Raw genomic sequence first — 13,635 nt, 5'->3', positions numbered from 1 at the left:
TTGTATGATTGATTGCACGTCATATAAAGTTTGAATAGTAAAGTTCTGAATTTTCATCTATTTAAAAAAATAATCCTGCCCTTAAAAATGATTAGAGTGAACGCTAAAGTTTCATCTGGCCAACAATCTTATTTTTTTACACTTTTATCTCAATAATTGCAAATAGCATGATTTTTAGCATACTTACAGACTATAATTGTACTTCAGTCACTCATAATACACTATTTTTGCCAAAACATTTGAAAATCATAAAGAATACCTATTTGTTTCAACGACACTTAAAATGATAATGGAATAAAAATAACGGGAAATAGTTCAGTTTGAATATCGAAGGGTGTAATTTCAACGGAATTCAATTCATATATGTATAACAAAATGCCTATACTAGGCTCCTTAAATATGTTGACATGGTTCGTAAAGCTATTTTTCTTGATCAGTAACTTTCGAATACGAAAATTTTGTTTGTTTTTAACTTAAAGTACTTTTTTGTTACCCAGTCTTTATAAACGTATTTTTCTTAACAATTTGTTGTGGAAAGTGGTAATTGCTCTTTCACCGTGCCGCGAAGTGCAGTTGCTACACTATATTTATCTTCGTTGTAAAGTAGTTGGCATTTTTCCGCATGGAAAAGGATATCTTTTAAGTTTTTGACATGTCACCGGGGAGTTGATGTTTCGTTGTAACAAATTAAATCTAACAAAGAACGTTTTGTTTGTACCTTTTAAGAGTATTTAAATTTTTAACAGGCTTTAAGTTGTGTTCAATGAATTTGAACTCTACAACTGTAAAGGTTTTGACTGTCACTAAAGTATTTGGTGAACAATGCTCTTGAAAAATTTTAAGGTTAAATATCCGAGAATCAAAAGATGATAAATATTCGGTAATATATTTCGTATGAAATAATGAGGAATAATTATTTACTGTTGATATAATTTCATTTTAGACTTGAGAAACTATTATAATGTAAGGAACAACTTATGTACTTATGAACTTTTCCAACAGTACACCATAAGATTATCTCAAACGTAATTTCTTACCGGAAAACTTGTCAGTAACTTTGAAAACATCTTTGAATGTTTGATAGTATAATTCGATTTAGATTCCTAAAAGAGCTGTTCCTTTATATCACAATTTAACTTGGCAGTTGAAAGAAAATGATATAAGTCACATAAATATTAATACTTATCAGCTTTGTAATAAAAAAACTGCCAGATACGTTTTGCAAGAGCAAGAGGGTGGTGTATATCACGGCCGCCGACTAAAGACTTCAATCGCTATCTGCAGGCAAATGATCATTCATTGAATTGTTCACACAGATGGCGCACTTAATATTATAGCAGGTACGGGGAGACACAGTAGTCATACGTAAAAAAACTGGAACATATTTATTGAAAACGTTTATAATATAAAACTATTAACGTGTTTTGAATATCTTTAAAAAAATATAATTTATATATCATTATATGATGTACGCATAGCTGACAATTATTAAAATGTATTAATCAAAGTAAAATAAAAAATTTACACTTTACTAAGTTATCATAAAAAAATAGCTTAAAATTAGAAAAATAAAATAAAACAATTTTGTTGTCAAGCGTAAAAAAGCATTTGACGCGTGTCCACGGCAGCTTATACATCAGCCCATACAACGGCTCTTCTAGATCTGTCCACACTGGCAACGTGGTTGGTAAATTGATGCCAAGAGACAGCCGTTACTGGCGAACTGCAAAGCAAACAAATACAAAAAGGTTTTTCATAATTATTATCATCACCAAATAATTACCTATGTTCGTTTCTCAAAACGACCAAAGGTCTTCCTGGTTTTGTCACATTCCAAATGAATACTGAACCGTCGGACGATCCAACAGCTACGTGGTCATACTCCAAATTGAATACGGCCCTCGTCCAGTCACAGCCCACCTTGAATCCATCAACTCTAAACATATTAGCATAATTAAAATTAAAATTGAAAAGAAAAAATATAAAGACAACTCTGAAACGGGTAATTAACTTTTTTGACTTGTTAATTAACAAATGATGAAAAGAATCTTGGCGTTTTATAAAACCTCATAACAACTATCAGACTCTTAAAATTCAACTACAGGATGTGATCAAGAGTTATACAGCAGCAGAGCAGTGTTATAAAAACTCGGATTCTAAAGCCGTAACATTTACTTCCTGTGTATACAGGGGGGCAATAAAACCCAACCGCATAGCTTGTAAGGTGCGGTGAGTACCACCAATACGCCATTAACGGACTTTAAGTGAGCGTTTCGGTTTTTTACGAGCTCGTTAATTAGAGCTAAAAACAAACGTGTCCCTACACGAGGACATTGCCGGCTATTAAACTTTAGCAGGACGTGTATAATAAAATAGATTATGCGAATCTGTGGATACTTCTCATGCGTATTCGCCGTGAGTTGAGAATCGCAATCAAAATCGTTGTGTAGAGGTTGTACTAACAAAAACGACAATTGCAAAAAATAATGGACTAGTAAGATAATTATATATTCTCGAGGTCGACTGAAATTGATATCCAGAATTTGTCCTGGTGAGCGCACGTTCTCATTTTGATTATTAACGTTTTTCCACCAGACGCAAGACACGAAAACAGTCTATTATTATTTTCCGGGTGGCTGTTTCCTCATCATCAAAAAATATCCATTAACTCCTAAGAGCAATTTGCCAGTCAAATGTTTACTTTTTTTCATACATTAACATCGACGCCTTCACTCTTAAGTAAAGTGAACGATTAGCGGAACAGTTTGAGGGTGAAAAAATTAGATGCTCTCAATTCTCGACAAAAAGTATATATAACGAGTACAGTTTACAAACGAGAAGGGGAAGACATTTCAAATGAATTTTACGCCAAGGTTGACTTAAAAAATACAAGTAATATCATTCACTCCAAATAACTGAACATATTCTATTAAAAACAAGAAGAATGTAGTTGTCCAGATTTATTTTTCATTTTAATTTCATAGATTTATTTCAACTAGTAATTCAAAAAATCGTTTTAGCGCCTTTAACAGTTATTTATTATACCTGTCGTCTACAGTCGGGTCACGTGTTAACTACAAAAAACGGATAAAGTTCAAACGATAATAAATTAAGATTTATTGAAAGTCTCGAAATTGATGACTCGGACAAGAAGAAAACTTTTTAAACATTTAAGACAAGAATAAAACAATATATCTTAAAAAATTTAAGATCCGAGACCAATTTATTAACCTATCCTAAACATTTTTTCTATAACTAGATCAGCATTTGAAAAGACGTGACTAGATAAACTTAAATGTTACGATTATCTAAAACGTACAAATTAAAAAGTAACGTTTTTGGAGTAAAATAAACACTATTCGGCATTTGATCAAATATAAAAAGAAATTATACAAGTAGCCAATAGACCTAGTTAAAAATTAATATTTTTGGATGATACATATTTAAACCTATCATAAAATAATTTTATGTTAGGTTTTTGATAATTTTTTACTTAACTTTTTGTTGATAAGTTCAAGAAAAGTAATCAAAGTTTATATAGTGATGCATTTAGAAGGAGCTATGAATACTCCATGGATGAACTTTACTTAAATAAAAACAATTTTTGAGATCTTGTATTTTTTTCATCACTTTATAACTTGTGAAAAAATACTTAAAAGTAATCATAAAATTTTATGTTAAAATGTTTTTCTCTTTTTATTTATTTCTAAATAAATCATTGATTTAACTTTGTTTATACATGATTTTTTAAAATTCTATTTCTTTTTATTGACTCATGAATCTTATGATATATATATAGAAAAACATGACTACTTTTTTTAATAAGTCCTATTTATAGAGAAATATTTCCCTTTTTACTCGTCAAAAAATAATGAATTTTTAAACATCAATTTGTCAATGAGAAAATCCACATCAATTCTAATACTCAAGTAAAATTATTTATGAATACAAAAATGATTTGTTTGTTTAACGAAAACGTTGGGAAAAATCTACAAAGAATGATTGGCTGTTGTGTTCGCACTAAAAAATAAAAGTTTTGAAACAATTGTATTTCTCAGAATTTTGTCTCTTTGATGTAAGCAAATACAATTTACTTAAATGAAATTTAGATAAATTTATTCCGTTTAACGGAAAATGTACTTTACGGTGACTTTTAAGTAGCAAATAATCAAAAAAAAAAAACTGTATATATTTCTAATTCAGAAAAATTAAATTCACAGAATATGTGAATTGTTACTTGAAACCTTTCAGCATGAGTAGAAATAAAGAAAAACGAAACTTTTATTATACTAAAATTATTCACCGCTTTTTTCATGTTTAAAGCATTCAATAACCANTTTTATTATACTAAAATTATTCACCGCTTGTTTCATGTTTCAAGCATTCAATAACCAAAAAAAACTTAAAACAAAACGAAAAATAAACTTTTGGGGATAATTTCTAAGTAAAACTCCGTTTTGGTCGCCCTCGAGTTAAAGTAAAGTTGTAAATAGAACGTTAAATTTGTTTTGCAACAAAAATAAATAAATATATAAAAAACCATGGGAAACGACAGCAATATATGTCAATACTACAGAGTATTGTGATATGCAAGAGCAAAGCTTCCGAGTCCGCGGTTGACCCGAGTAATAAATAAAAATTTATATTTTTATAGTAGTAATAACAATATAAATAAATGACTTGCTCGAATGTGTTGATTATTTTGTTTGTCCTGAGGTCGATAAGCCGCAAGGTATCATCTCGTACGCAACTCAATAGGTAGTTACAATCTGAAACATAGAAATTAAATTAATAGTTAATAATTAATATATAGCTAATATATCATGTGTTTGTATACACGTGTCTAATAATAAAAACTATAGTTCTACGAGGTGTTCTTTAACTATTAACAAAAAAAACATCAACGCATAACAATATCAACACTTTGTTGTTCGAACACACTAGTCGGCGGTGTAGAGTGTTCAAATAAACGCGGCCCGGTAATTGATTTTGTTTAACAACTATGCATCCCCTAAAACATTTGTTAGTACTCATTGAGTTTATTCATTCGTCTGTTGTGATTTATTTGTTTCATTATGAAACACTATTGGAACGCTATAAATACCTGCTGGATGATAATACTACACGTAAACGTCTTAATTAAATTCTAATCCGTTTAAGAATGAAAAATTTGATTCGCCATAAAATACCAAGAAAGTATTTTGGTCTGTCTACATTTCGAACAACATAATTTAATGTCAGCTCGGATAACAAATTTCGTGTATTAATCATCACGTGGGAAGTTTTCGCATTATTATAATTAACATTACTTTTAATCTGACAAAGAATATACCGCGCAAGATTGAGAAACGACGTCAGGACACGGCTTTTAGTTTAATTTAATTGAAAATCATTTATATTTTCTAAACGGCCAAGTAATTAAACATAGAATACAAATTTCAGTGATTAATTAGTGTAATTCATCTCGTGCGGGACAAAGAAGATATTCAAATGCAGTAATAAATAATTTATTTGATTACTATTAATCGATTAGTTAACAGGAGGGTGACCTCACTGTTAAAATAATCACGATAATATTAATATTTTTGAGCGGTTCATTAGGTACGATTGTTAATGAGTACACGCTTGTCTTTCGGAGAAAATATTTATTATTATTTAGTTATTCGAATACAAACTAGACACGGCGCGGCGTTTCACAAAAAATGTAAAATAACCGACTGTTTAAATGCTGAATACTACTAGATTAAATTCACGGAATTTGGCATTTACTGGCCATCGTACCCACTTGGCCTTTCGGTGTAATAGTTACAGTATAATTTCATCGTTATTCGGTAAACATGTTTATTTAGGTATGATTATTTTATTCACATAAAATGCAAAACACCTCGATGAGTGTACAATACACGACCCATATTTTGTTGCAATATGAATGTAGAACGAGTTTTTTTCTCGCATTCGAGTAAATTCAATTTGATTAGTTTGAATTTCCGTATTAGCATAAGAAGAGTTTTTTAGGTAATGCACCGGCAGAAAGTGAACTCGCGTGTTTCGTTGAAAATCGTGGGACGGTTGTTGAAATCCAAAGCAGAACGTATTGTTTGGTTTCCTTGACGGGGGGAGGGGAGGGGAAACGCAGTTCCGACGAAAGGAATGAACTGATTGCAATTGTAAAACAATTTTAATTGAAAAACTGCAGCAAATACAAATACTTAACATGGTTATGCGTGTTTATTTTTTATCCAATTTAGAAAAGTCCACGTGAACATCGTATAATATTCGCACTGCACAGCGGGTGGTACATAAGCAGCCTAACCTGTGTGCTATCGATGATCATTAAACGATCTTCTTATATGAATTTAATAATACACGTGCAATACATAAGTTTAACGGGCACACATATTATTTTCATCTTCTCGATGGAATTTCGCAAATCTATTGCTCCGTCAAGTACTTATTTGCTTTGGTCAAGACAAATAATAACGTTTGCAACCGATATTGGTCGCAGAACGCAGTTTTTTGATTCATACGTTCTGTAATTACTCATAACGGTCAAAGTAATATTTGTTTTCACGTCTCAAGTGCCTCTAATTAACGGACATAAACACACGTTTCGATCATCCGGTACGGTGTTTAGGTTTCAATTTTTCTCTTCTCGTATAATAATTCCTAAAAACGTCTGTTCAAAACGTTTTTCAAAAAAATAATACAAATTTCGAACAGTAATTGTTCGACGTTTTCTTTGTTAGAGTATTTTTTCAGCGCGGAAATGAACATAGGTAACTGACCAATATCATGGTCAAACTACGTGTGGATTTTCATTGTCTTATTCAAATCACTTACCGCACTAGTTTGTTTATTACTTTTGAAATACAAATAAGTGCTCTGGATTTATAGCACAATAGTAACAGCACATAAATTAAAACCGCGTCCCTTAAGTTTTTCGACAACAATGAAACTATTTATGCCGCAGAGTATTTGCATTCGCAAGAATTCACAATTTGAATATCGAAACTACACTATGATTATAATGTTTTGCGGGATATGTAATGTTAATTTTATGGCAACTATTTTAATTAACTCGGAATAGTTTTATGTATAACATTCAAATTTAATGTAGAAGTTATTTAAATACACAATTAAAACGCTTCAATGAAAACATTTCTCTTGATTTTTAATTATAAATCCTCACCAATTCAAAAATACAAATTCAGCTATTCACATCTTATTTGAAATTTATTTTTATAATTGGCACACGAATTGCATACGTTTATAAAAACGGTTTTGATGAAAATAATATTCATTGACTACGAATGCAATTACGACAGCATTAATATAATCAGTAAGTTTGTAAAGGTAGCAGTAATTTATAATTGTCACTATCATTTTATTCGTGTACTAAGAAATGTATCTCAATAATCGCCAACCGAATAAATACAATTTTTATATAAAATATTTCTACACTGGAATATTAACCGAAAACAACAATGTCGCCACGCTTCCTATGCTTTAATGAACTGTGTATAGTTTTTGGGTTTTTCTACGGTTTTCCGAGTTCAGTAATTACTACACTTGACCTTTATAATGGGACAATCTCGATTTCAAAAATAACAGCCTAAAGTGTATTTAGGAACTTTTAGAATTGTCGACGATAAAATAATTAAACGGTTGTAAAAAACGCAATATGCGAAGAAAGATAGGCGATATCCACTTACACTTACACGGAACGATTTGGAGTTTTCGCTAAAATGATCAACTCACACATAACACAATACATTACAATGAGTGTTAATCATATTTTAATTTGAAAATGACGTGTCCTTTGCACAAACAGAGCAATACGCGTTATTAAAATAGGCGAATACGAATTTTACAACCGTTTGCCAGACATCTACGCGTTGTGCGTCTGGGAAACCATCGCACAAGTCCCACAGGCTGGATGAGATCGTGTGCAGATGCGTTATTGGAGATAATGATAATTTCCATTGGGTTTTTTTTTTATTTTTCTCGCCTATAAAGCGCGAACCGTGAGTTATACCCTCGCACTAGGCTACAGCAGCATTGCAATGACCAGCATAGTTTTATGGTCGTGGCGACACCGGACGCAATCTCCATTCAAACACACCGGTGGTTTTTTGCACGGGTATATCGCGCCAGAGAGAAACGGACACTGTTGACGAAGGAATACCGAAGAGTTATTTAATGAGTGTAGTGAATCGTGCGCCGTGTGCGACCATATTTACAATGATAATAAGTAGCCCACTAGGACAAAGGCCTATTTCAATAGATTGTAAATAAAAAGCAGTAGGTGGACTGTGATCGAAAGTAGGAATCGCATATGTTCAGTCGAATGCGGAAATCCGAATGGCAAAAGTAAAAAAATTATACCCGGCGGTTGATAAGCCTCGAGAAAACGGCCAAGAGAGAGAGACATTATAAATAAGTTTCTGCTTTGTATAATTGAAATCGAATGCATTGGCTTCCTTCGATCGTGTTCTATGGCCATTTTGTAAATACGCGGTAAGTAATAAAACGTACGGTCTTACAGAACGGCACACTATCAAACAGTGGGATCTTTGATGTCCCATAAAGTCCGTACTAAATCAGTTTTACGTACCAAATAAATACACTCGACCGGAGTAATCTACTGCCTACGATCGTTTGAACTAAACGCGATACGTTTGACGTTAATCAACTACTAGGTCCGTTGACCTTAATGATTAAATGTCCAAGTTGTTTATGTTCACAGCCTGTAATTATAAGGACCCAAATAACTACTCGAACGCAGACATAAAACGGATTAATTTCGGTTGACAACGACATTGTGGATACGTAATATTAACATAACAGTAATTTCATAGAACAATAACAACCTACCGGAGGAATTTTCACGAGCCCAACTCATTGCATCCGATCCTGTCAAATAGAGTCTGAAATCACTGACACGTATAATAAACATTCTACTAGGTCCACCACTGGAGCATTGTAATTATGGACATTGCGCAGTGACTCGGCCTTCAGAGGTCAATGTTTTTACCGAGTAAACCGTTCGAGTCTTCGCCAGCGAACGCCGGAACCACTTGTGCGGGCACAAGTAAAATTTCACCGTGAAAACACGACAATTAACTGAAAACGGCCTAAAGAGAGTTTCATTGATAGTTAATAACAACGAGATTAAATATTACAAGAAGAAGCGCGAGGCTCGAGAATAAGTTGCGTTGGGAACGCGTCAAGTGTCGCCCTTTTATGCGCGTGCAAGACAGTTGTGCACCTGTTTCAGGTCGTCTGTAGAACATGAAATAATATGCCGAGCGACCAGTCGGCTCTATGGAGACTACACAAGTCCACTTGTATTCGTACGATTTAATTGCACTACGTTATGCCCGTGAACTGTTCGACAATAATTATTCATGCGAGAGATGACAAAAATCGCATACACCAAACGATAATCGAACTCTGGTAATGACAATCCATCGAGACGCGTCCTAGTTACAGACGACAATGTCGACGCGGTTAAAAAAAGAACATAATAAATGGAATTTATTTTCGACGCACAAAAAACGTTCGGAAATTCTACAGTGTACACAAAATCGTGCGCCAATAATTAATAGGTTTACTCGGTCGGATTAAACTATTATTAATATTATTAGGAAAATCATCAATCATATAAACGTCCGGCGCATCAAAAATCACGTTTTTTGCCAACAATCTGGTTTGCCGTTCGATCATTTTTCCATCATTAAATTGAAATTTAGTCGAAACTCACATTTTTATGGCGCACTAAAACTATTCTATTAAAGTGCATGTATAATTACATGCAAATTTTAAACAAGTTAAAGTTAAACGATCAAGCCAGATGATCAGATCCGGAAAAATTAATTAAAACTATTAATTTCAATCAATTTTTAATGATAGATAATTATGATTTTGCCGAGAATTTTCGTCAAAAAAAAAAAAATTTAATTATAAATGATTTCTTTACAAGAATACCGTTAAAAACGAAATATTTTTGCCAATAACAATAATATTTTTCGTTGTTTTATAGAAAAATTTAATTATGAAAGAAACTGATTTTATAGATTTACTATGGATAATCTAACAATGAGTTAATTAAACAAAATCTAATACCATAAAATAATACATTATAATAATTATACCTTTTTATAAGAAATAATTAACAAGTTCCCGTAGTATTTTACAAAACAAATCAACATGAATACTTTGAAAATTTAATTTATTTTCAATAACTTTGCATTCATTTGATAAATCAACAAGAAAATTCACTAAATTATTCTTTTATTTAATTAGAAAATATAATATTTCAACGGAGAACAACTCAATTATGCATATCGACATACAATCAAGAGCTTATTATAAAAATATCGTTAACGTCCTCGCTCACTCTACACGCCAAATAAAAATATACGCAGAACACAATATCTAGATTAAAAAAACAATAGCGAAGTTTCCCTAAGAAATATAATCGAGACTGTAGAAAATCTTAGAGCATAAAGTGTTCTAATTAAAATTTTTTATGACGTATACATTTCGCCCTTAATAATTGATGATAATATTTAAATAATATTATTTGCACAATAACCGCCTGATAAATGCGTAAATGTGCAAATTTTCCCACGAGTAACTAATTAGTAGTCATTAATATTAAAATTAAACAATAAATAATTTTGAAAAACATTTATTTTAAATGTATGAAAGCCCGGCGTTATTCTAACAAATATAACTATTAACATAGCGACGCCGAAACCATTTTTTAATGCGTAGTCGGCTTAACTTTAGGTCTTTATTTTTTATAATCACTCTATAATACACCAAATAATTATCCACGGGTTATTTGAAGTTAACAAAAATTCAATGAGACTTATATTTTGATTAACCAACAAGTTCTTCGTAAGTCTTGATTTTTAATATTTATGGTCATCAACTCGAATCATTGAACAAAATTTGGTATGATCATAATTGCTCAATGAGAATAATTATTACTAGTTTTAGTGACTATAAATTCAAATATCAACTTCTAATAGAAAATAAATGATATTTAATAAGTTTTATTCATACATCGTTGCTGCCTACTTGTATTTTAAACGTCTGATAATTAATTTAAAATGTTTCTGTCGGGTATCTTCATCAGAAATGCATTAGCTAATTAAAAGTTCAAAAACTCTATGTAAATTTTACTTTTAAATAATTAAAAACCGTTTCAGTTATCAATTTATCATGAACTTTTAGAAATTTAAGTTATGTATTATTACCCAACAGATACGTTTTAATACTAGACACACATTTTATAGAATTACCAACATTATTTTATTCATCAACTCTGAAATCATAATCACTGGTAAAGCAAACGACCTGTTAATGTATTCGGAAATCACTGAATAATACAGTGCAAGTGGCAAAAATAACAGTATTTAAGGTAGGCTGGTCTGTGTCCGAGAAAGCTTTTTTAAATAGTACATTTACAACTATAACATCTACATTTCATACGCATCAAGGATTTCTTAATGTTTCATTGTCACTCTCGTACAACGTTTTCGGAGTACTTCATAATGTCTAATCGTAACACTCGTTAGTTAGACCTACGAAACACAATAGTTCGCATAGTCATATCTCCACACACTAACTAAGCACAGGAACACCGTATCGCCTACCTTGAACAGATTCGAAGCCCCAGGATCTGGAACAAACGGCCTAAAAATGACTGAATAGATATTCACACAATCTAAGCAAATGAAACATTATGATTTGTTTGTCTTTAGAAGAAAAACTCTGGAAATTAAAAAAAAACTATCGACCATTATTCATTGTCTGGTCTAAAATAAAGCCTTTGCCACGCGAGTCGAACGGAGTTGAAAAATATGAATTTCGCGTCATTATATTCCGTTCTTATATGCCGTGGGCAAATTTAAGCCATCGACTATTTTAATTACTCGGAGTAGTAACAAATGTTAAATAATACAAGTGGTATTGTCTAAATGTAAAGTCAGCGTGAGAACTGTATGCGATTGCGCGTCTCTATTATGTACTCGATTTGCCAATGATTCATCGTGTAAACCGAACAAGACGGTTTGCCAAACAAACAAATAAATAACATGGAGACGTGCGGGTGCGGGGGTGGGCGCTAACGACGGTTTTGACTTAGGGCCAATAACGAAAAACTCGTTTACCTCTGGATAAGTCCAAAGACGTGACCCGTCCCTGGACTTCGATATCCGTATGCGGCGTTTCGGTCCTCGTGTCCCAGAACCGTATTCTCTTGTCGAAATGGCCACTGATGATGGTCGTGCCGATAGTCTCGGACGTTACCAGGTCGTTGCAGCTGGACCCGGCAAACTTGGTCTCGACGCCTGCGAATGTTAAATGAAACACCTTTAATGATCTGACGTACAAAGATACACACATATTAAAAAGTAAACGTTTGTATACAACAGTGTTGGACCGGCACCAAAAAGTAGCCGTTCAGTTATTAATCAACACGACTGCGAACACCGCCGCGGTCGCCTGTACGTCGTGAGCTTATACACAGCCGATCATTTTAGAACAACATCATTGTAAATTATACTCACACGCTCTGATGCGAAGATCATATATCTTCAACGTGCGGTCGTGGCTGCCGGTTACCACTTTGTTCGGTTCGCCCATGAACTTGGCGGCCATCACTTTGGCGCAGTGTCCGGTGAGCGTATGCTGTACAAATTAAAAAGATAACTCTTATTAGCTATTATTATTACATTCATTAAACAGTAACTGACGCCAATATCAGCATTGAAACAGCACACCGAGTTCAAAGAAAATAACAAATTGGTCACTATTTTATTCTGGACTCGACTAAGTAACATTGGGGTTGAGTCTAGTTTGAAATAGTGAAAACGACAACCACATACTGTGTACGCATTCGTGTTTAGAATTGTCGCATTTTCAATTATTTGAGGATAATAAGGCGACAACTCCAATAGTTACAATAACCGACGTTGTAAAAGTTAAACTCCATTAAATTTGCAAGCCGGTTGGCGCTTAAAAAAATATTTAAAATCAGTTTCCCTGTTGGCGAAAACCGACCGACCAGCGAACGAGTACAAGCTCATAAAAACGGTTTGTTATGAAAATATCATGTAGTCTATATATAACTGGTATGTTAATAATGACAAATCTAGCGTTTAATACTACATATCGAAACAGTAAAAAATGTCTATTTATATCTATGACAACTAAACAGCACCATTGGCGTTTTTTAATGAACACATTTCTATAGGCCTAAAGAATCATGCGATGGAAACATTCCAAGCGGCTATAAATATCTTTAATTTCTTTTGTAGGCTAAGGCTACAGAGCCTAGGTGAATTCTAGTGAATCGCGTTCATTGCAGACGATGTGCGCAACGCGTTATGAAAATAAACTGACAAATATCAGACGAACAACAAGTGTCGGAAATCACGAACAAATTTCGGTTAGCGCAGCTAGATTTGTTTCTCTTAAAAAACGACACGTCCGGCTGGCGGTGGAAAATTTACCGGAAATGACGTGGAAAAAAAAAATAGAAGCGGATAGAGACGACACTTATTCGCTTTCGCATAGGTCGTCATTCAGGTGGTGGTGTGCGGCCGAGGGGAACGCGGATTG

At 32.9% G+C, this 13,635-nt stretch overlaps 1 protein-coding gene across 1 annotated transcript; it reads right to left on the bottom strand.

Annotated features, from left to right (window-relative positions):
• Positions 1-200: 200 nt before the first annotated feature.
• LOC126908910 (autophagy-related protein 16-like) lies at positions 201-12,702 on the bottom strand (the record flags this gene model as incomplete). Its single annotated transcript, XM_050691242.1, is given in 5 exon segments — positions 201-1,723; positions 1,784-1,936; positions 4,685-4,769; positions 12,183-12,362; positions 12,582-12,702. Coding segments are annotated over 5 exon segments (633 nt in total), but the record flags the coding sequence as incomplete, so codon positions are not given.
• Between the last annotated feature and the right edge of the window lie 933 nt (positions 12,703-13,635).

This window comes from Daktulosphaira vitifoliae, unplaced genomic scaffold (genome assembly GCF_025091365.1).
Source record: "Daktulosphaira vitifoliae isolate Bord-2020 unplaced genomic scaffold, ASM2509136v1 Scaffold_38, whole genome shotgun sequence".
Lineage (NCBI taxonomy): Eukaryota > Metazoa > Arthropoda > Insecta > Hemiptera > Phylloxeridae > Daktulosphaira > Daktulosphaira vitifoliae.
Note: the sequence above shows the minus strand (reverse complement) of the source record. Positions and strands in the feature narration are given on the sequence as shown.